At 46.5% G+C, this 24988-nt stretch overlaps 1 protein-coding gene across 5 annotated transcripts in view; it reads left to right on the forward strand.

Moving 5' to 3' along the window:
• The window catches only part of PPP6R2 (protein phosphatase 6 regulatory subunit 2), a 913508-nt gene that overhangs the window by 230465 nt on the left and 658055 nt on the right, over positions 1 to 24988 (forward strand). For all 5 annotated transcript variants that reach the window (XM_085653731.1, XM_085653733.1, XM_085653735.1 and 2 more), the window contains exons 6-7: positions 13294 to 13359; positions 14165 to 14277. In XM_085653731.1, the coding sequence (XP_085509857.1) occupies positions 13294 to 13359; positions 14165 to 14277 (179 nt within the window). The remainder of the gene's footprint in view (positions 1 to 13293; positions 13360 to 14164; positions 14278 to 24988) is intronic.

The following is a 24988-nucleotide window of genomic DNA, read 5'->3' on the forward strand; positions in this document are numbered from 1 at the left end:
TCCTTGGAACCAACTTTAAGTTGGTGCCTAATGTGGTCTCCACTTCCACCTTAACCAGACCATTAAGCTCCTGGTCTTCTTTCCTCAGCCTTACTCAGTAGCAGAGACCACTTCACACACTTGGCGTCAAGCGTGCTCTCATGTATTACATAGAGGGGACCAAGTCCTTTTGTGAACACAACAGCTTGTTATTGTTGTCTTTACCCAGTCTCATGAAGGCCATCCCATTTCTAAGGCAGGGCTAGCCAGGTGTATTGTTAAATGAATCCATACCTGTTACATTAAAGCCAAAATCGCCCTGCCTCCCCTCTCCAGGCCTCACTCCACCCGCAAACAGGCTGCCACTATGGCCTTTCTTGGAAACATACCCATAGCAGACACGTTTAAGGCTGCTACCTGGTCTATTTCACTCACCTTTATGAAGCATTACTTTATAGATATTCTGGCAAGACAACAGACTAGAATAGGTCCAGCCTATCTTAAGGACTTAGTTTCAGACCTCAGTCCTCTGCGCCATCCACTGGCTAGGCACCCCTTAGGGTAGTACTGCTTTGCAGGTGATGCAGAGCATCGCATCCAGCCATGCATGTTAAGAACGGATGTTACTTACCCTGTAAGCATCTGTTTGTTGCAAGCATTGCTGTGGATTTACATTTTACCACCTGCCTCCCATGAAGCCGGTGATTGTAACAGATCTCTTCAACCTACATAATAATTTATGCTACATGCATGTCCCCTATCTTACCCTAACTCATTACTCCGTACCTACTCTCACCCACTGTGTAGAAAACAATCTAACAGTGGAGTTGGTGCCCATGCTTGTTCTCTACCAGAGGAGTTACTGATGCTTCGAGACTCAAAAGACTTTGTCAAAGAAAACCAAGTTGCAACAGTCCAAGCCAACACTAGCTGGCAGGAGTATGCAGGCCGTATGAACCTACAGCACTACATGCAATGAAAAGATGTTTACAGGGTAAGTAACGTAAACCTCATTTTATTTCCTTATTGCAGGGTAATTTAGTGAGAGATTGTTTTTTGTAGATCAGGCTAACACAAAATGCTTGCATACAGTGAAAACACAGTGGACATCTGTGGCACAGCACAAAGATGAAGCCAGGAAAAATGGAAATGCATTTTGCACTATTTTATCAGAGAATCTAACAAGCTCTCCATTAGTTCCACATAAAGGACTACATGAAAATAGAAATTACAGGTTGGTTCCATGCTATCATCAGTGTAGACTCCTCTGTCTGATTGTACCAAATGTCAGTACAGTTTGCAGGTGTGAGCTTTTGACTGGAAAGCAGCCGAGCTGAATTTCGCACAGGTTGATCAATACAATGTTCCCTCAATGGAATATGGTTGTAATGTAAGTATGTAGTTACCGTGCTACCACAGGCAAATCTAATCATAATATCATTATCCTTTTTGCTACAATAATGATGCAACTGGCCGGGCATTATGTGGAACAATGGATGAAGTACCAGACCAGTGTCAGCATGAACCAGTATCTTGTGATCCTCTTATGTGGTCAATTCAAAAACTTACCACCACTATCTTTGCTCAAAAGATCTTGTAAAGAACTACCACACAGTGCACTTTTTTGGTTATGTGTTCTCTGTAATATTGATTGCAGAGGCTAATAAATGGTACAGTACCAAGAACCCTCATTTCTGATAGAGACATCTAGCCACAGATTCCTTACCTTTGAACTTCTAGGCGTCAGGCTGGATCCGGAAGATTTTTTATAGCAGTACCCCTGCGCGCCAGTAGGTGGTGTTGGTCGTCCTAGGCGCCGGGTTCGTAGTCGCGACGTCCGCGTCTTCTATATAGGTGCCACCCCGGCACGCTTATGTCCGTTCTTTGCCGGGCCATGGCATTGAAGGCTTTGAGGGAGCGGCCCAAAAGGCTGACAGATGTGCCACGGAGGTCGCCTCGTCGATCCCGGTCAATAGGAAGGTCCGAGTAACGCTCCTTGGTGGTCAGTCTTCGTCCTCGAAGTCCTCGTGGTCTGGTAAGAAGTACCATAAAAAGCACAAGAAGTGGAAGCGTACTCCCACTTCGCCCCATCCGTTGCGCAACGAGATGGCGGAGCCTCTGTGTTTGCGGCTAGCTCCGTGTTTCCCTCCCTTTCCCCTTGCTTGTGCGCCTTCAGGCCCGGCAGATTCAGCCGAAGCAGACCCTGTGGGTTCTGCTACTTTGTCTTCAGCACCACGACTTCCTCTTGGATCTGTTGCCGGATCCGGACCAGTGCTGGTTGTACCTCTGCAACTTTCCCTGGTGCCGTGTCTGACGTCGAGGCCGTCGCCTACCAGCGGTTCCTCCCCATTATCAGTCCAGACGACACAGACCTGGTCAGGCTTCCACCGAAGCCAAGAGTGGTGCAGATGGAGCTGTCCTGCTCCATGCCATTCAACCTGCACTATTCTGAAGGGTTAGGCATGGATGATGAAGATTGGGAGGAGCAGCAGGATCCCTTAGAAATCCTGCAACCCAACCAAGACCTGAACTGGTATGAGGACCTGGGTGATGCCATCAGCATGGACACCTCCCCAGATTCTGGCATGCTGTCTCCCTTAACCTGGCTATGGAGGAGGGAGCTTCATTCGCAATGGTGGTGCGTAGAGCTGTGGAGGTCTTGGACCTGCAGCTTCCTACGGTGGCAGTCCAGACTAACGTCCTGACTGAGGTCCTGCAGCCTTGTCTCTCTCTTAGGAACCCTTGCTGCCTTTCAAAGAGGCCTTAACAGATATTCTACTGTGCACCTGGTCCAAGCTCAGCACAGGGGCTCCTTTGAATAGAACCATTGCCTGCTACGACGGTCCTGCACCGGGCGACCTAGCTTTCCTCTCTACCCACCCCACCTAGCTTGGTGGTCCAAGTCTCCACTTCTCACCGCACGTTCCCTTCCGCACCCAGAAAGGGAATCCAAAAGGCTGGACAGCTTTGGTAAGAAAATCTTTTCTTCCACCAGCCTAGCATTGTGGTTGGTTAACACCGTATTCTCTATGGGATGCAGTTGCACAAGTGCTGCACAGAGTCTCAGAGGAGGACCAAGCTTTCCTCTCCGAAGCCTTTACAGACACTTGAGATGCGGCTAAGTTTGCCATACAATGTGGCTTGGATACAGCAAGACCTTCTGGGCATAGTGATTTTCCTAGACCGTGGCAATTATGTGCCACGCCTGGCTGAGGACCTCTGGCTTTTCAGGGGATATCCAAGCTAATCTTTTGGACCTGCCTTTTGATGGCTCCCATCTCTTTGGAGACAGTGTACGCTGCGCTTGAGTGCTTTAAGGACTCGTGGGCTACAGCCAAGTCCCGGCCTGTGTCTGCTTTCGCCCCGATTGTGGCTATGTAGGGGGCTTCCATCCGTGTCAACCCTATTTCCTCCAGAGGTCCGCGCAAGTCCAGCAACCTTTGCGGACACGGTTCGCCCCAACCCCATGTGCTGGGTGGCCAGAAGTTAGGTCAAGCCACAGCCCCCTCCTCCACCACAGAAAGCTCTTAGTCTGATCCTTCTGGATCATGCATGCCCAGTTGGTGGCAGGATACTCCCTCACCTGCACCACTGGTAAGATATCACCTCAGATAGGTGGATGCTGCAAATAGTCTGAAGAGGCTACTCCCTCCCCTTCGAGATTACTCCCCCATGCATGCCTTCAACTTACGATCGGCTGACGGAGGATCACCTTGCCTTACTCCACAAGGAAGTCAAGACTCTCTTGGCCAAGGGACCCATACAGAGGGTCCCCAGGCCATAAATAGTCTGTGGTTGCTATTCCGCTATTTTCTTGTTCCAAAGAAGGATGGAGGCCTTCGTCCTATCCTAGACCTCGGGCCCTCAAGTATTTCCTCAAAAAGAAGTTCAAGATGCTCACCCTTGCCTCAGGTCCTGTCTGCTCTGGACCCGGGAGACTGGATAGTAGCGTTGGACTTGCAGAATGCCTATTTACACAGCTCCGTCCTGCCTGCTCATCGTCGCTACCTGCGTTTTACGGTGGGCCATGAGCGCTTTGTTTACAGTGCTCACCTTCAGCCTCACCAGTGCCCCTTGGGTGTTCATTAAGGTGATGGCGGTGGTTGCAGTTCATTTGCGGAGATAAGGGGTTCCAGTCTTCCCCTATCTCAACGAATGGTTGTTGAAGGTGGGCTCGTCCCAAGCAGTAGTCCCCCCGCCTCCAGACAACGGCAAACCTCCTGCATTCGCTGGGGTTCATTATCATCGTTCAGAAGTCACACCAGACTCCCTCTAAGATGCTTCCTTACATCGGAACAGTTCTGGACATGGTGCAGTTTCAGGCCAATCCTCATGAAAAGCGAGTCCAGGATATTCAGGTTATGATACTGATGTTTCAGACTCTATCCTGGATTTTGGTGAGAATGACTCGGAGGCTGTTGGCCCTCATGGCCTCCAGCATCCTGCTAGTGGACCATGCCAGATGGTACATGCGGGCTCTGACGTGGGACCTGAAGTTCCAATAGGCGCAGCATTGGGAAAATCTCACTGACCTGGTTCAGAGATCAGAGGGCACCGCGAACGACCTGCAGTGGTGACTGACAATCCGCGATTGAGTCTGTTGCAGACCCCTCTCCCTTCCCCACCCAGATCTCACAATAATGACGGATACGTCCCTTCTCGGATGGGGAGGCCCTCTGGGAGAATCCAAGCTCCATATCAACCTATTGGAGCTTCGTGCGATCTGGTTGCCACTGAAAGCCTTTTTACCATCCCTCAAAAGAAGGCTAGTTCAAGTGTTCACGGACAGCACTACCTCCATGTGGTACTGCAACAAACGGGGCGGAAAGGGTTTGTGGACCCTTAGTCAAGAGGCCCTGCGTCTCTGGACTTGGCTGGAAAGACAGGGCATTTCTCGGTTCTATGAACGCCAGAGCGGCCAAACTCAGCTGCTGGTACCTTGCGGATCACAAGTGGCATCTCTATCCGGAGGTGGTGCAAGGTCTCTTTCAACAGTGGGGAGAGCCTTGGTTAGATCTATTCACCTCCGAAGAGAGCGCACAATGTAAGTAGTTTTGCACGTTGGAGTTTCCAAGGCAAGACTCACTCGGCTATGATTTACCTATATGCCTATCCGCCCATACCACTCCTGCACAGAGTACTCAAGAAGATCAGGAGCGACCGTGCCCAAGTCATCCTTGTGGCTCCATACTGGGCATGGAGAGTCTGGTATCCCGAGCTTCTGCAGATGAGCATCGATCCTCCGGTCAGGCTGCCTCTTCAGGAGAATCTTCTGTCACAGCAGCAGGAGAGGGTCCTCCACCCGAACCCATCTACTCTCCGCCTCCTTGCATGGAAATTGAGTGGCAACAGACGACCGGTTTTGACCTACCTGCCGAAGTCTGTGAGGTTTTTCTGGCAGCCAGGCGTCCCTCCACAAAGTCTGTAGGCGCCTGCCGATGGAAAAAACTTAGTAAATACTGTACAGAACGATCTATTGACCCTTTGTCTGCTTCCCGGTCAGATGTCCTTCTGTTTACTCTCTCCTTGGCACGGCAGGGCTCTGCTCTGTGCACTCTGAAGGGTTACCTTTTGGCCCAGTCTGCTTCTCTTCAGCTGCTGGATCAGCCATCTCTTTTCAAATCACCTCTTGTACAGATATTTTTCAAGGGGCTTACCCGTTGAACACTGGGGGACAGGTCTTGAGCTCCTTCCTGGAGCAGTGTAGGGACTTGGAGGGGGAGGTCGTTCAATGCCTTGACTGCAAGGTAGGAGAAGGACTTTCCTGCTGTTCTAGTCTCGTAGATGCATGGGATGGTGGCCAGAGAGTGGTCAGAAGAAGAGGGTCTCCACTGTATGCATTAAAAAATTGTGTTATCGGTCTACCTTGATCGTGCAAAAGAGATCCGGGTGGACAACCAACTCTTCATAGGGTATGTTGGTGCAAAGAAGGGGCGAGCAGTTCAGAAGAGGACCATTTCATGCTGGGTCATCCTCTGCATAAAGATATGCTATGCCTTGGTGAAGAAACAACCTCCTGAAGGCCTTGGAGCCCATTTTGCCAGGGCGAAAGCAGCCACCACTGCTCACCAGCGTGTGGTGTTGCGGTTTCTGACATCTGCCATGCGGCCACATGGGCATCTCTGCACACGTTTGCCAGACACTACTGCCTGGATTCTCAGGTCTACAGGGAGGGCCTATTCGGCTGCTCTGTCTTGCAGGACTTCTTGGTCTGAAACGTTTCCACAGTCCCTCCTCCGGGGATGGTATTGCTTGGGTATCTGTTCAAAGGTAAGTAATCTGCGGCTAGATGTCTCTATCAGATGGACAAGTTACTTACCTTCGGTAACGCCTTATCTGGTAGAGGCATAATCTAGCCACAGATTCCTTTCCGGCCCACCCATCCTCCCCACACTGAGGATTGGTGTAGTTTCAGGGCTGTTTCCCCTTAAAGGCCTTAGTTGTTTTTGGCACTCCACAGTCAGTCACTTCATGGCTCCGTGCTTCTGGCGTGGAAGGTCGTGAAAAGTACTGACGTCAGTGCACTGGGGTGGTGCTTATATAGGCGATGCAGACTTCCCGGTGATGGCTAACCTGACGCCTACGACGTCCCGTCGAGCCGATCAATGCCACCTAACGGCACGCAAGGGTACTGCTATCAAAAATCTTTCAGATCCAGCCTGACGCCTGGAAGTTCAAATGTAAGGAATCTGCGGCTAGATTTTGTCTCTACCGGATAAGGCGTTACCGAAGGTAAGTAACATGTCCTTCAAGTCTGAGGCTGATAATAAGAATGACCAACGGGTGAGATATGTGATCTCAAGAATTTATTTTTGCTAATAATCAAAGCCGAGACTGTCGCAGCCTAAGAATTAAACTCTTTATGTAGCACATGCATTAGTACTGTAAATATAATTGCCAGAGGTATTGTGAAGCTATGGTAGCTTTCAATACATTTTCTTCCTCTCTTCATACCAAAGGTACTAAAACTCATTTGTATATCAAGAAACTGTCTCTTATCAACCTAGTTATAATTATTCTTCGATAAATGTCTCAGAAGCTTTAGAAATTTTACATGTATCAAATCAAATCAAAAACCACTTTATTCGGCTTTACAATAAAACCAGTAAAGTTGCACATTACCATGTTACAAATAAAACATACAGTACATGGGAAATAACCCCTTAAAAGGATATACACACGCAATACAGAGTTAATAAAAAAGAAAAAAGGACAAAAGTGCCCAATGTCTAAAAATCATCCACATAGGGTGGTGACGGAGGATGCCTACCATCGTCAAGGGGGGGGACTAACTATCCATACAAGTCCTAAGTCTCAATGTGGATTTCATGAAACCTACTATAAAAGGTATGCGATCTGGTTTCAGCAGCTGTAAATAAAAAAAGAGCTGGGCGGACCTGAATAAAATTCAATTGTTTTAAAAGGGGTATTAAAAAATGTCTGGGAGGTACTTCATAAAACTTACAAAAAAACATTAAGTGTAGCAAATCCTGTGGAGACATACCGTCAGAGCCACCGGATGCTAACACCTGACCTCTACAGCTCCCTTTTGGTACAGCAAGTAGTAAATGGAAAAAATCCAGTCGAAACCTGGACAATAAAAAACGCTCATAGGTCGACAATGGCCCCAGAAGATAGGACTCTATAGAAGGGGTTGTTTTAAGCATCACAAATTTACGGACACTCAATTTTCCAATTTCTAACTCGTCTCTTTCAACTTTTTTTAAGCTCTCAAAAGTTTTCTTTACCAACTCCACATCTTTCAGAGTGATAGAATCAGGCTTTAAAAAGAGATCCGGGCGCCCCAGCTCTTCAAAACACCCCTTGATGTATTTCAACCATGGTATACGTAGCATGTGATCGAGACTTGTACTCCCCCTTAAAATCTGATGGGTAAGAGCTAGGTCTTCATTTAACCTTTGAGCCAAAACACCTGTGGACGCAGAGCCAGTATATCGCGTAAATACAGCATCCCCATTTCTTCATGAACCACCAAGTTTGGTGTGCCACTAGGCACCCCTAAGATGTTTTAAAAAAGTGTTCACCACCACCTGCAGGGCAACTGTAGCTTTGTACCCCCAAATTTCACTCCCATAGCTGGCGGTAGCGACGCTTTTAGCCTGATATATTTTCAATATCACCGCTATTGGGCGCTTACCCATCTTGGCAGCAAAGTTAAAAATAGCAGCATTCACCCTTGTAACCTCCCCCTTTTTTTTCTGCATGAGGGGCCCCCAGTTCAGGCGGTCATCTACTAAAACCTCCAGATAAGAGAAAATCTATGTCATTGGCACTTTCTCCTTGCCCACTTGAAAGGGGTACTGTATCTTTTGACTGAGTCCTGACCTGCATAATATAGGATTTGGAGTTGTTAATTGCCAAATCTCGTGCATCCATAAAACTCAGAAAGGTGTCAAGCAGAAACTGGAATCCCCTTGCAGTTCTGGCAATGAGGACGGCATCGTCCACATAAAGCAGGACGGGTAGACCTCGTCGCCCCACATATGGGAAATCGACCCCTGTATTTACCAAGGTTTTATCCAGATCATTAATATATAGATTGAATAAAAAAGGGGCCAAAATACATCCCTGCCGAACCCCCCTCTCAATTCTAAAATCCCTTGATACACGAAGATCTTGGGCATATCTGATGTTGGCCTTGGTGACCCTGTGCAAATCCTCCAGGAAATTAACCAAGTTGTCCTCCATCCCCATGGCCCTCATGGATTGCCACAGCTTCTCCTGGTTAACGCAGTCAAAAGCGGAGGAAAGATCCATGAAGGCCATGTAGATCGTACCTGGGCGGGTAATTGTGTACTTCCCTAAGATCATATATAAATTGAGGCATTGTGCCAGAGTCGAACGTCCTGGACGAAAACCATATTGTATGTCGGAAATTATCTTAAACACCTCTGCCCAGGAAGATAATCTTTCCAGTAACCTTTACCACGGAGTCAAGAAGGGAGATTGGTCTATAGCACAAAGTGCTATTGCGATCGCCCTACTTGAAGACCGGCAAAATGGTTGAGGTGGCCCAAGAAGCCGGACAGCCGTCCCTGGCTGCCGCATTGAGCACAGCCACCAGTATCGGAGCCCAAAAAAGTGGGTTTGATTTAAAAAGGTCTGGTGGGATGCCGTCCGGGCCGGGAGCTTTGTTACATGTCAACCCTAGAATCCCTGCCTCGACCTCCTTCTGCTCAAAAGTCACAGGGGTGGTAATATTAGCCCGACCATGATGTTGTGATTGGTCTGTAGGGCACCTAAAGATGGATTTAAAATGGGCCACCCATTCGTCCTCGGTTATATGGGCACCTAATTCTCATCCCTGTCCTTCTCGAACAATGGGCGATTAACAATGTCCCAGAATCTCGAGCTGGTCCCTAAGATACTTGACTCCAATAAGTCTCTCCAAGTCTCCACCTTCAGTTTCCCCTTGTGGGTGGCCAGAGCCCATTTATACTCAGTTCGACGGGCACAAATTAAGGGTTGGTTTCTTGGGATAGCTTTTAAGGCTTCCTTCAGTTTTCTCGCAGCCTTAGAGCAGGAGGGGTCAAACCATCTAGGGACAGTTGGCACTGTCCTATGTGAGGGAGCACTTAAAAGTTCCCCCCACATTGGTGATATTATCAAAAGCACTAAGAACGCCCCCCGAAGAGGAGCCAGGTGAAATACAAAGTGCTAATTCAGTTGCACAGGAGACTTAGTATCCGGGGATATCTGCGACCATTTTAGATGGCGCTTTCCATCCGTAAGTCTTAACAGGCCCGATACTACCACCCTATCTTGTGTTAGCAACAACCTACCTTCCATGTACACACAAAGGGGGTTGTGGTCGCTAAAAACGCTATCCACAATTGTGAACCCGCGAAATTCAGACTGAATGCCGAATTAAATCAAAATATGATCAATAAAGGAGCCCACACCTCGCCCTTTAAAAGAAGGGACAGAATAAACGCTTTTGGGGGGCGGACAGAGACATTAGTGACAAAGTCACATTCGTTAAGTAGATTGTTCAATGCTTCCCCCTGGGTGGAATGCTCAAAATGGAGTCCCCACATCCCAGCTCAACCATACGTACATGTTTAGGGTCTCCACAGGGGTGAATATTAAAATCACCCATCACCATAAGTTTGTGCGCAACAAAGCTGCAGGACTGTCTTATATAACAACCCAGCTGGGCAATCTTACAGTCTCCCGGTGTGCTTATCACATTGTAAAAATTAATAATACCCATACTATCATTTCCCCTCCTCAGGACGATAACTTGGAACTTCTTATTGTCAGTTGGTAGTGGCTGGATCCTACATGACACAGCCAAAGTTACAAGAACCCCCCCCCAGCGCTACCGCAAACTGACAGGGAAGCAGGGACGAAAAAGGCTCTATAGCCCTCTAGAAATAGATCACAGTTCATCAGCCAAGTCTCCTGAAGGCAGATCACAGAGAATTGTCTGATAAACTTAATCCATAGTGGATCCTGAAACTTGGCTGCCAATCCTGCAATATTCCATGACAGGATATTATTTATATCTGCATTAGTAGTCACCCCATGATTTACTGCCAATGAAGGGACCCTCTGCTGTGGTTTACTCTCCCTGGCTATCTCCGTCCCGCGAGCCACCACACTTAAAGTGGAATGGCAGGGAGACCCCTGTCGATGGGATATCTCTGCACCGAGCTCTATGTTCTTATGTAGTCAGTCACACTCGTCCAGCCTTGATAAAATTGAGAATTTAATTTGGGATAATGCCCGGTTGTTTGAGACAAAACCTTTTGAGTTTATCTACCATCTGTGGCTTCGAAAGGTCTTTGAGACCACCCTTCGCGAGAGACGCTTGAATTAGGGAGCCTTATAGAATCAACCTTGTAGAAAAAACCCAGAGGAAGAATCTGAATATCCGAACCCACGGTATATGTGGTCAGAATAGGCATCCCGTAGGATTCTATCCACGAGGAAGGATCTATTAAAGTTCACAATAATGCAATCACCCCCTCCGGATTTCCTTGAGCTCCCTATCCAGCCAACACGTCGCACCATAATGATGTTGCGTTCCACTCTTAGACCCACAGAGGTATTATTCGATAACCGATGAAGAACCTTATTTTTAAGTTGATTAAAATCCTCATGGGGCCCTGGCGATTGCGGTGGCACATTCCACAAGATCACTACAAAGGGTGTGGATTGCGGGGGAAGATTGATAACTGATGAATTCTGTAAGAAACTTGTTGACTGCCCCTTCCTCTCCTCCAATGAGCTGCCTAATCTTTGGGAAGCCAGACCCTGATGGTGAATGGCTGGAGCCTCTCTACACGCCTGTTTTTTTTGTGTCTCATCTACCATCCCCCCTACTTCTTAAAAGGGCAAACTTTTAGGATGGGACTGGACTCCACTAGGGAGCCGAGGATCAAAAGCGTCTGTAGATGGACCGGGGACAGGTATAGTACTAGAAGCTATGATATCACTAGTCTCGTCCAAAATCACAGATTGAACGGGTTGGGCAGGCCTGTTACGCTCTGCTAAACATTTCTCGATTGAGTTTAACCTATCCATAGTGGGGCTCAACTTGGCGTCCAACAAGCTACTCATAGTTGTATTAAAGGCTTCCAACATAGTCGCGTGAACTGTGTTTTCAGCTGTCAATACAGATGCCAGATTTTTATTGGCTGACTTAGAGGTTACATTAGGTTTGACTTTTTTTGCTTTACTCCCTAATGGCTAAGATTTTCTTTTTATACTCCCACAGGGCCTCTGTGTACCCTAGGTTGTTGGGGAGGGTTAACACTACTAGGCACTTCTACAGACATGAATTTGTCAATGCCACCATTCCCAGATATTGGATAGGAAACACCACTCTCCCTATTCTCGATGACAATAATTGGGGATAGAGGCCTATGAGGCACCTCGCACAGGGTTCTTCGCAAGGATGATGGGGCATCATTATCCTGTGAACCAGCACCCAGCCCAAGGGTAGAAGGCGAACTTAAAGATTCATTAATAACCCTCCTTAAAGGGTCTGTAGGGCCAGCCATGGTAGAAAAAAGGCGATTAGATGGAGATTTAGAGAGACGCCTATTCACTAGTTAAATCTCCTTATCAATAACCGATGCAGCTCTCTGCAAAAAAGCATCCATAGTTGTAACATTAGCCCTCGTTACAGCCTTTAGCCCTTCTTGATTGGCTTGGGTCTTCCGCCTCCCCATAGTTCAACACAACACGGCACAAGAGCCTTAAATGTGGTGAGATATATAAAAAGAAAATTGATGTAGTGTTATCACAAAAGTCCCCTGCCGTATGACTACAAGAACTCAAATAAGACCCGTTAGAATGGTACTCCACCCGCAATATATCAAAATGACACCATACGTGTACGCTTCTATAGATTAGCAGGCCTAAAAAATGGCAGTATCCCAGTGGGAATTTTCCGATGGTACCCTATACACAGTGAATATTACTCTTACTTAGTAACGCTAACTATACACAGAACCAAGGGAGATGGCCCAGCCCCTGACGGGCACAGACGGGCCTGCCCTTGGTCCGGTCTTCGTCCCGCGCCGCAGTGGGAGAGGCAGCGCTGTTAGCGCGTTGACCAGCGCCTCCCCCTGCGGCAGCACCTGTGTGGAGTCTGAGGATTCTGGGACCCGTAGTCCCCTTCCGTGGGTTGGGGCCTCTTGCGGTACAGCAGATGACAGGAAGGACCTGTCCCACCAAAATTAGTGACTGTGGGATATCGTGTCCAGCCAGGGATTCCAGCAGCAGCGTTAAAAATCTCCCTTACATGTAAAGGGCAGCATTCCTGAGACTGCCTGGGCATATGTAAGCAGTGGTTGCCTTTTCTTGTTCTGCCTGCCAGCACAGGCATATCACAATATGTTGTAAAGATGGGAGAGCATGGACTATGTGTGCCACAATCCCATGGAAAAGTATTTATCGTATATTAATTATGGTATTGTAGTCTTGTCCAAAGTATCTTACACATGAGTTCAATGCGGGTTTATACAAGATGTTTTATGCATATAATTCGTTCAGTGTAATCGCATGGTCTACTTTGTCCAGATCATTTACGTGCAGGACTGGTACACTGCAATGACACTAAACCCTTTCCAGAGTGATTTATACATGTAAAGTGCGACAACATTGGGTCATTTGTTTGAAATCATTTCAAGAATAGGTTGTACATAGAAGCAGTGTTGGAAACGTTTTATTAAAGGTCAATTATATATGAAAATCTGTGCTGTGACACTGAGCTGTTTATGAAAATGATTCTTTATTTAGGAGAGCAGGATGCTGTTCTTATGTTGCAACTTTTCTTTTCAGTGGCTGGATGAAGAGAAGCTTATTCAACGTCTGGTTGAGCTTATTCATTCATCGCAGGAAGATGATGTGAGTGTTTCGTAATTTATCTCCCGAACCTAGTAAAAAATTACCCGTCTAGTCTCACAGGAGCTTTGAGGATCTAAAGGAGTTCTTTTATCTCAACATCTAACCTCAATATTCACCATCTTTATTTGTCTCGGCTCTGATCTTAAATTTCACAACTTTGAAATGTTTTCTATTGCTTTTTTCCTGAGGAATCCTTTTAAAAGTCATCCACTTGCATCACTGGCAGGCCAGAAGTATTTACTTTCCCATCTTTTCATTGTTCACAAAAGACTTTTACACATCTCTATAATTCACTGTGATATGGCATCGTCCTTGTGAAAATTTTACTAAAAACAAGACACACGGTTCCTTTCTGCACTTTGTTGCACTGGTCCTGGAGCATGATTGCCACTGCGCACTAGTGTGCTTCTGACACTTCAGTTGGTGACTTTTGGTGACTTTTTGTTAATTAGTTTATAATACATTTATGGGGATGGCTTAATCGAGGAATTCTTAATAACGAAGCAAAATAGTAATTTTCCACTAGTTTGTCTTGCAGGCTGTGGGTAAAAAAACCAGTCTGACAAAAAAAAAAAAAAAAAACTAAACTGTTAAAACAATTCATGATAATGCTGGATCTGTAGAAGAAACTAAACAGTTTGTTCCTTACCGCTCCAATACATCCAGCTGTGTGTTATAATTGAATATGTTCCGGAAGTGCTAATCTACCATAGTAAATTATAGGAAGACCAGCCATGTGGTTAATGGTGCTATGAAAAATATACAAGTCTTAATGTGTGTGGGTTTTTTTTTTTTTTTTCTGCAGCGGCAGTCCAATGCTTCCCAGACCCTTTGCGATGTTATCAGGCTTAGTAGAGATCAGGGCACGCAACTGCAGGAGGTTTCTGAGCCAGACCCTCTGCTCACTGTGCTGGAATCGTAAGTACCTTTGACTAAGTATTAAAACACCGGGCTATTTAGGAAATTTGTATGGAGTAGAGCGGTTTGAACATACAAAATCATGGGCACTCACAAACATTATCTAGGGGGCCAAAACGTTTGGGCTGTGGTGTGACCGAGAGCTGCATGGATACCAGTAGGGTGGCATTTGGGTAGGGGGTGTTAAAGGAGGGTGTAAGGTGGGCATAGGGAAAGCTAAGCATGTACATCCAAAGGCTGAATTGCACATTCTTAAACTAAAAACACTGTGGGTTCAATCCTGGCTTCCCCACTTGATCAAATTGTGTGATCTTAGGCACTTTGTTTATTTCACTTTGCCTTCCTTTTAATATGAGGACCCCAAAGTCTTTGACTTAAGAATGTGTGCTGTACAAAACTTTTTTCTTTTGTTTTATTTATTAAACTATAATGTTGTTCATGTGTAATAGCAACCCTGGCTATTCAGAGGCTACACATATCCACCGTCTTGCCTCTTAGTTGACTATTTGCATTGTTGCGGGGGGGGGGGGGCTTTATGTTAATGAAATGCATGTTAATGAAATGCATTTTTTGAATTTCGAAGAGACTTTATCATATGTTTACTTGTTTTTTGCAAGATGTCTTTATGAAGGAGTTCCTAAAGTTAAGATGTGCTTGATACCTTAGTTAATTCCTGTCTTTAACTTCAGTTAACCTGTAGTTAAATGCTTGCCTTTTTATTTAACATCGTTCTCAGAGTTAGTGCTGATTCGCGAAAACAGCATGTGACCATGGCTTCACACGTAAAGCTCGAGAGGGTCGCAAGCAGAGCCCCCGGATGCACTTTGAGCATCACTGTACTTGATACTCCCCTAGCAGTTTTCCACTCATCACTATCGAGGGGGGGGGGGGAGGGGGACTGTTCATTATGATACAGTTGTCATTTGGATATAATGTGAGGATTTGGACCTTGTCCTACTGTGACTCTCGAGCCATTTTTGGAGCTGTTATTTCTGCCTGCAGAGCCTCGCATGAACCAATGAGCTTTTCTCAAATTGCATTGTGTCGCTCCAGTGACTGATTTCTTTTCTCATACAGGGTGTCAAAATGCAGAGTGCTTGATTCGATCCCAATCCCTTTCTTCCTCCCATCAATATCACTGTAAGAAAGACATCAACCCCCCCTGTAGGACATCTGTCATTCCTAAACTATGAAGGCCCAACTGTTTAATTACATTTTCCCAGTATTCCGGGCTCGAAATAAGTTTCATAGTTGATCAGCTTGTACTTGCACAATATAAACTAAATACTAAATGGCCAAATGAAAACCCTTCAAAACATCATTGCACAAATATTAAGGGATTACATTTAAAATTAGTAATCATAAACCAGTTGCCAATCACAGTCCTAGAAGTATAAACAAAACACTACGAGAGAGGGGTTAAGATTTCCAATGAAAATGTGCTAAAAAGACTTCAACTTAATCAGAAAGCAGACAGTTATTTTCAGTTCAGAATGTGAGATGTCCTAAGTTAATTTGAAGGAAGTTAAAGTTTCAGTAAAGATACAGCGGTGAGGGTTAGGCTGATCAAACGTTCTATTCTACTTATAGCAGTCAATATAAACAATTTGCCATACTGATAAAACCATGAACTGAAACTACACATTACTCAAGACTAAAGTAATCAGCACTTTGTACGTTCCAGAAAAAGTCCCCACTCTTTCTCATCGTCCTCTTTCCGGTAAGTGCAGACAATGTTGAACCTTTCACTGTCAAGGTCTTCAATAGCTCTTGGGCCTACTTCACTTCTGACGCTGCAAATCCATTTAAACAAATTGAGAACTCCAGAACGAACTATTTTGGAGAATGCATATTAAACACTTTAACACCATCACAAAATGCTATAATAAGTCTTCATATTAATAGTAAAAGATCAGGTAGTGGGACACTTAAATTGCCAACCCCATCTCATCCAGGGGAGGGAGTCATTCGGTCTCAGTTTGAATACTGGTGGGGCAATCCTTGCCTTCGAGTCCTTACTAGAATTGTAACGTTCCTTCACATTAGTACGGAAAGATGAGGATTTTATTTTATTTACTTATTTTTATTATGAATCGTGGAGCTTGCCAAAGGCAGCTGGAGCATTGTACAGCATCAAAATAATCAAGTTAGGAAACAATCGAAAATAAGTAACTAGTTTTAAAAAGATGCAATGCAATCAGCCATGATACAGTCGGAAAGCAAGGAGCTAAACACAACTTGCTTGAGAAATGTTGGAACAAAAAGTTTTTAGATTTTTCATCACTTTTCTGAAACCGAAGATATTGAGCAGGTGTAATTTTGAGAGAGGGGTGAAGTTCCTACATACCTGGTTGTATCCATGATTTTCTGATCAGAGAAAGACCAAGAGAAGAAACCGACTGGTAGTAGTGCGAGCTTCCCTTGATCTGTGAAGTTTCTCTGCCAGATAACAATGTTGTTGCAAAATAAAGACCTAGTAGGTGAGGTAGGCAAGCTTGAATTCAAATGGGAGCCTCTAGCGGCTACTACTACAGGCATTTAGTAATAGGAATAATGTGTTTACTTTTCAGAGAGCCCTAAACAATGTTTCCTCTAATTCTTTTCCCTTGTGTGCGGCAGTGCAAGATGTCTGTGCGCTGTGGTCAAGGCTATGTGCACCAAGGAAATGGATATTCTTGCGAGTGCTGCACTCGGCAATATAAATCTGTTGCAAATACCACTCCAAACTCTTGTTTATGATGAGCGAAATCCGGGTTATTTCTCACACACACAACTCTATTTAATAGGGTCTTGACACAGTTTTGTAATGTACATAAAAACCATCATGAAATGAATTGTTTACTCTTGTGGCACCTGAACTGCAAGTTTAAACAAGCATTGGCATAGCCAATAGGTCTCGCTTTTGGGACCTTATAAGTGTTTAGCCATGCAACAGTTGCTGTTGTTGCACCAAAGATATTGTGCTGCATAACTAAATACTTATAAGGTCCCAAAAGCGAGACCTATTGGCTATGCCAATGCTTGTTTTTTTTTTTACCACAGGCAGGAGGCATCTTAGGACTTTAACAACAGACAACTAAAAGCGGTCTATAGATGAGGTGCAAAAAGGCGCCTTCCCAGATGAAGCAGAAAGGGATTTAAACCACAGTAAAGAACTTCTGACAAACATCGGTGTGAAAAGTCAGAGCTCTTTTAAGACGGAGACAGCAGGGAAATATGAACCGAAACATTGTGGACTTTAATTGCAGCCCCGCCTTCCTACAAATAAAAATGAACTGAAGTCACTCACGGGAGGACTCGTGTATTCATGCTCTGATGTCCCTCTGCTGAACTCTTCTTCCAAAAATATCTACCCCAAAGCAGCTGCACGAGACACATTTGGTCTTGTGTGCTCTTGCGTCATCACTTCCGTCACGGCAGAGACATTTTAACACGGCTTCTCTGTGTAACAACTAAACATCTGAAAACCTCTCTGGTTCTTCTCACATCTGCAGATGTTGCTCTGCAGGAGGACTTTGTTATTACCGAGCATTTAATCACTTGCAGACTAGGTGTATACATTTAGTTTAATACACTCTTAAAATGTTTAACGTTCAGAACCGATTTTGAAATTGAAAAACTGCAAAGTTCGGTGGTTTAAATGTGTTCTTTAATCAGTACCTCGCCATTCTAGGTAGGGGAATATCCTACCTCGATCACCACCTCCGTTCTGTAAACCAAAAGCTGCATGACTACGACTAAAACAAGCCCGGCAGAGCGTGTCGCGCGTGCGCTTGGGGGCGGGGGAGCGCATTCCAGGCAGGGGAGCGGACCCTTTGAAGTGCTCCCAAAAAGCAGATTGCATGGCGGCACGATGCGCGTGATTGTGCGCGTGCTAGCCATGCAATCCGATTTTTGGGAGCACTTTTAAAAGCCCCTAAAGCTTACGCGATAGCAAGGCGAGACCTAAAAACGACAGGATTCAGAAGGTTGTACCATTATTAGATTTTATTGAACAGCAGGGTTGATCTAAGCAGTCAGAAGAATGAAACCCCTATTATGAAGCCAGAACTGGGATCTGGATTGGACCCAGTGAAATACGCAGAAACGTTTCACAGTGTAACTTGCCGACTCCAGGACACATTGAGCAGCACTCGCAGGTTGTATGCTTTTCTTTCCGAGCAGGAATCTGCAGGCCTTGAAGGGGCTTTATTTACAATTCAAATTGGGCCAGAAACAAAAGCCTAATTTAAAGGGCCATCAGCCCAGCCCTCCTTTTGTTCAAGAATGCTCCTGGCTTGGTCTTGGAACCATTAATGACATGGTAAGATCAGACCCGTTGGTTAGAGGCTTGAGATGGACTGCGGAGTGGGATGAGAATATCTCCCTCTACATGGATGATATTCTACTGTATGTGGCGGAACCCGCCCTGGTTCCTTATTAGGCTTATGCTGGTGTTCACAATATACCTGAGATACTCAGGAAATGCCATCCATTGGTACAAATCATTAATATATGTCCCTGCCTGCGCCAGCCCAGTGCTGCCAAACCGGGTGGTGGTTGGGGGATTTAAGTACCTGGGTATTTTCATAACACGTGATCTTGGGGTATTTTATACTCGCAATCTGGAGCTGCTGTTGGTCAGACATTGGAGGCCTTGCCGTTGACTCTTTTTGGGAGGGCGGAACTCATTAGGATGATGGTTCTGCCCCACTTTCTATATGTGCTGCACAACACACCTCACCCGGGCCTACTTTCAGGTAATTGGCGCTGAGGTTTGCAGCCTCCTGTGGGACGGGTCCCCCGCCCCCCCCCCCCCCTGTATTGCCCTCCAAAAACTGACTCACAGCTGATTTGAAGGTGGTATAGCCGTTCCGGTCATACAAAAATTCTACTGGGTGGCACAGCTAATGCCCATAAATTATTAGGTTCATCTTCCAAGGGAAGATCCAGCATATACAATGGACAAGGATAACATGAGATCAGGTGGCCATTTTAGAGCCATTTGTGGAGGCCCGAGAGCTGCGCCTGTACTTAACCTTACTGCCACCATGATAGCCCTTTGGCACACCACACATCATAGCCTAGGGTGGAGATAAAATTACACAGGCCACCCCCTTGTGGGATATGTTTCCATTGGGCACCCTGGCCATGTGCGGTGGATTTGACAAATGGGATTTAATGGGGGTGTCAAAGGTTGGTTATTTGTGGAAGGAAGGGGGATGTACTTTCCTGAACTGCAGAAGGAATATCGGTTGGGTCCCACCGAAACCTTCTGTTACTTGCAGGTCAGAATTGCGTTTGTTAGGGCAATTCCTAGGGTGACGGACCTTCCAGATTCCTCTCCACTTGAAGATAGATTGTTGGATACATTTATATGCCAAGACAGGCTGTCTCATCACCTATCGCAAATTGATTATTAATGCCACTGATCCCTTGATTAAGCTTCGTGTGTGTAGGGTGAATTATCTGGAAGACTTTGGAAGATGACGAATGGCAGATGGCCTTCTTCTCCCCTATAGAGGTGGCCATACGTTCTAGATTTTGACTGGTTCAGATGAAAATGCTACATTGTTGCTACTACGCATGCACTACCCTGGTTAAAATGAGCAAATCCGACCATGCTGGGTACCCTAGGGAGTTTGGCCAAGAGGGTGCTTTTTCTCCATATGATATGGAGTTGTCCTGTGCTTCAGGACTATTGGAAGGGGGTGTTTGACTGTCTCAGCTAGGTGGTGGGAAGTGCTCTGATATTGTCTGCCAAATGGTGCTCAGTGTGTGGTGATTCGTAGCACACTCTGCTATATTAGAAGGATTGCAATTTATGAAGCGCAAATAATAAAAAGATCTGTGTCAAAAGCAAAAATCCACTTACAGGTCTACATGAAATAAAAATCTGTGATCTGCATGTTGCACAGTGTGCTTTTGAGGAGATTAACATACCATCAATGCTACATTAGGAGTCAAAACTGTAAGCAGACAAAACTCTGATCTGTCCAGCAACCGCATTAACTACCAATCAATCGTAAAGCGCTCTACATACCCGCAAGGGTCTCAAGGCGCTGGGGAGGATGAGGAGGGGGCGCTACTGATCAAACAGCCAGGTCTTGAGTATCCTCCTGAAGGTCAGCAGGTCTTGGGTCTGTCGTAGACTCAGTGGGAGGGTGTTCGATGTCTTGGCGGCGAGGTGAGAGAAGGATCTCCCGCCGGTGGTGGTTCTTCGGATGCGTGGGACGGTGGCTAGTGAGAGGTCGGTGGAGCATAGCTGGCGGTTGGGGATGTAGAAGGAGAGCCGTCTGTTGAGGTAGGCTGGGCCGGACTTGTGGAGTGCTTTGTGTGCGTGAATGAGGAGCTTGAAGGATATCCTTCTGTTGACGGGGAGCCAGTGCAGGTTTCTCAAGTGGGGGGTGATGTGGCCGTGTCGTGGTACGTCGAGGATCAGTCGCGCCGTGTCGTTTTGGAGGCGTTGTAGTCGTTTGATGAGCTTGGTCGGGGCTCCAGCGTAGAGGGCGTTTCCGTAGTCGAGTCTGCTGCAGACGAGGGCCTGGGTGACTGTCTTTCTTGTATCTGTCGGGATCCATCTGTAGCTCTTGTGGAGCATGCGGAGGGTGTTGAAGCAGGAGGAGGAGACTGCGTTGACTTGCAGAGTTCTCTTACCCATTATTATTATGCCTGATATTTGCTGGGCACACACATCTCTTCAGGAGGTGCCTTAACCCCATAAAATATTTATTTGATAGAGACAACTAGCCGCAGATACCTTACCTTTCAACTTTCCAGGCGTCAGACTGGATCTGGAAGAATTTTCTTGAGCAGTACCCCTGCACACCAATAGGTGGTGTCGGTCGACTCTGCGTGACGTCGTCGTTGTCGTCACAGTCATAGTGACGTCCTCAATATAGGCATCCCCTCGGCACGCTGACATCAGTTCTTTTCTTTCCGTGCCAGCCAGCGCAGATCCATTGAAGAGAGATACCCCCAGACTTTTTTCAGCTTTTTGTCAACATTATTTCTGTGTGTAGGAATCCATCTGGTCTACAAAGACTTCGGGATTCAAACCGTGCGGCGCCTGTAACCGCACCATATCGGTCACTGATCCCCACCTTGTGTGTCTGTGGTGCCTGGAGTGCGACCACGACCCGAAGTCATGCGCAGACTGCTGGGCCATGGCTCCTAAATCTTTGAGGGAGCGGTACCTAAAGGTGCTTCTGGCCCGGCATCAGGCTCCTTGGAGGTCTCGCTTCCGGCTTTGGTTGAGAGAAGGTGCGATCACCGCTTTGGGGGCTCCAAGTCTTCATCCACTCTTTTGAAGTTTTCAAAGGGGTTAGGTAAAAAGCACCACAAGATGCACAAGAAGTTTAAGAGTGTTTAGACTTCGCCCCTTTTGTCACCCGATGCAATGGAGAAGACTTGACATTCGAGGCCTTGTTCTATAGAGCGTGTGTCTGGGTCGGCTCTGCGTTTCCCTTCCTTTCCAGGACCGGTAGCGGTCCCAGCCATATTAAGAGTTTTTTATGGTGCCATGTGCACCATATTTGGGTGACCTGAACCCACTGACGCGCCTTTGGGCCCCGCAGGCGCAGCGGAATGAGTCCCATTGGGTTCTACGCCATCGGCACTGGCCATGACACCCATGACGACTCCTCATTGATCCATTCCTGGATCAGGGCCGGTGCAAGTCGTACCCACTCGACCTTCCCCAACACCTCGTCCGACACCCACTGGCGGTGTCGGCCCCATTCGTATCACCCATGACATGGAGCCGGCTGGGCATCCACTGACACAGAGACCAGCACCATTAGTGCCCTTGGTCTCTGTCGTATTCTCCGCCTTATTCGGAGGGTCTAGGATTGGAGGAAGATTGAGAGGGGACGTAGGACCCCTTAAAAGTTCTGCCTTATACGGAACAAATGGACTGGTATGAGGAACTGGGTGATGCCAGTGGCTTGGATACCTCTCCAGAGCCTTGTATGCTTTCCCCTCCTAACCCGGCTATTTAGGAGGGATCTTCCTTTGTCTTAGTGGTGCATAGGGTTGCGAAGGTCTTGGACCTGCAGCTTCCTTCTGTGGTGGTCAAGACCAATGTCTTGACAGAGGTCCTGCAGCCTGGCGTCTCCACTTCAGAACCCCTTGCTGCCATTTAATGAGGCCTTAACTAATGTTCTTATGGTGACTTGGTCCAAACCCAGCACAGGGGCTCCTGTGAGTAGAACAATCACCTGCTGCCACCGCCCTGCACTGGTCGACCCAGCTTTCCTCATATCTCACCCAAACCCCTGTGGCGCGTTCTCTTCTACACCTCCGGATAGGGAATCCAAAAGGCTGGATAGCTTCGAAATCAAATACTTGTTTGAGGCATGTGAGCTGTAGATCATGTTATGTATAGATCGCCATCTAGTGTTGGGTCCGGATGTTTGCACTTTGTTTTTCTTCGAAGAAGTCTTCCTAGTCACGAGGTAGGTGACTCTTCCTTTAGGTGATAGAGCGCATGGTCATTGGCTTCATCTTCAGATTGTTTTTTTTCTGCTATCGGGTTCGGATGTTATTTGCTGCGCTCCGGTTTGACACCAATCCTTTGGTTTCCCTCGTTGCGTAGAACACTCACTCTCTCGACGATATTGTTTCCGATTGCGTATTCCATTTCTTCGCGTATCGTGTTTGTTTTGAAAAAACCCTCTTGTTTTGAAAAAACCCTCTGGCTGCGCATATCTGGTTTCAAACCGGAGGTGCAAACCTCCATATTGAGCACACCCTTTGATAATGATTATCTTTTTGGGCCATTGGTAGATTCTTCTCTGTAGAAGATGAAGAAAGATACTGAAGTGACTAAATCAATGCGAGTCCTTCAATCTACACAAGGCCGTGGTTCCTTTTGGCGCTCCTTCTATCGTGCAGGGTCCCAAAATACTTCCTCGGAAACTGCATCCACTTACAAGGACAATAATCAACCCTCCGGCTCTAAAAATTACTTCAAAGGGGGCTACAGAGGGAACAACGGCAAAGGCAGAGGTAGAGGTTCTAGCACACGCACCTCTCCCTCTAATACAAAGCAGTGACTTGCCCATACTCCCCCGAACCCCCCCCCCCCCCGACCATTTAACACCTGTTGGGGGAAGACTGTCTCATTTCCTAACAAAGTGGTAGTCGATAACAGTCAAATGGGTTATACAAATTATCCATTCTGGTTACTGCCTGGAGTTCCATCAACACTCCACCAAACATTCCTCCAAAGTCACACAAACTTTCACCGGATCACCTACACCTCCTCAAACAAAAGGTACAGTCATTACTGTTAAAAGGAGCTATAGAGTCCGTACCACTACAACACCAAGGGTCGGGCGTGTACTCCTTTTACTTCTAATTCCCAAAAAGTACGGCTCTCTCAGACCAATATTAGATCTCAGAGAGCTACATTTTTACATACAGTCAGACCATTTCCACATGGTAACACTTCAACAGGTACTACCACTTTTGCAAAAGGGCGACTTTCTGTCTACTCTAGACTTAAAGGACACCTACTTTCACATTCCAATCCACTCTGCTCACTGCAACTTTCTCAGGTTTGTAGTACCGAATCAACATTACCAGTTCAAAGTACTCCCATTCGGAGTCACCACTGCCCCCAGAGTCATCACAAAGTGTCTGCCGGTAGTAGCTGCTCATCTGAGAAGACAGAGCATCCATGTCTTCCCATACCTGGATGATTGGCTCATTTAAGCTGCATCGTATCACCAATGCCTCAAACATACATCCATAACCATTCAATTACTTTACCAACTGGGGTTTACAGTAAATGTGTTAAAATCATATCTTCAACTCAGCCAAAACTCAGAACTACGTAGGAGCCACTTTAGATACTCAAAGGGCTCTGGCATTTCCTAACGCAGCCAGAATTCGAAACATTCAGGCGTTAGTTCTCTAGTTTCAAACCAATCAGTCACTTCCAGCTCGAGTTTATATGCAACTCTTGGGAATGATGGCATCTTGCATCATGATAGTTCCCCATCCCAGGCTGCACATGCATCCACTTCAAGAATGTGTAGCCAGTCAGTGGAACCAGTCATGCGGTCTATTAACCGATCTAGTGTTGGTAAGCGACCGCACTCATCGCTCTCTGCAGTGGTGGAACACACAAAATTTGACAAAAGGATGGCCGTTCATACACTGGTGTAACGAAAGTTGAGGGGGCCCCCTTCAAGGTACATAAAGGGGCCCCCACTCCGTATTTACTATGGAGCTCTCATGACTGAGTACGGTGCGGAGGAGGCCCCCTGCAGCTTGGGGCCTCCCCGCACCGCGGAGGCTGCGGTGGCCTCTGCTTACGCCCCTGCGTTCATAGACCCAGTTCCGCAGACCGTGTTAACAGCGGATGCGTCCCTTACTGGCTGGGGAGCTCATATTCAGCAACACACAGTGCAAGGTCTGTGGAGCCAACAGCAAAGAACGCTCCATATCAATCATTTAGAGCTCATGGCAATTTTTCTAGCTCTCGAAGCCTTTCAACTTCACCTGTCTGGCAAAGCTGTCTTGGTTCGGACCGACAACATGACAGCCATTTATTACATACAGAAACAGGGGGGACACACACTCTCCAGCTGTCTCACTTAGCCCAAGACATCTGGAGGTAGGCTATCCACCACAATATATATCTCCTAGCGGAACACCTCCCAGGAGTGAACAACCAGATTGCTGACCTCCTCAGCAGACAGAGGTACCAAATACACGAATGGGA

Source organism: Triturus cristatus, chromosome 4_1, assembly GCF_964204655.1.
Source record: "Triturus cristatus chromosome 4_1, aTriCri1.1, whole genome shotgun sequence".
Taxonomy (NCBI): domain Eukaryota; kingdom Metazoa; phylum Chordata; class Amphibia; order Caudata; family Salamandridae; genus Triturus; species Triturus cristatus.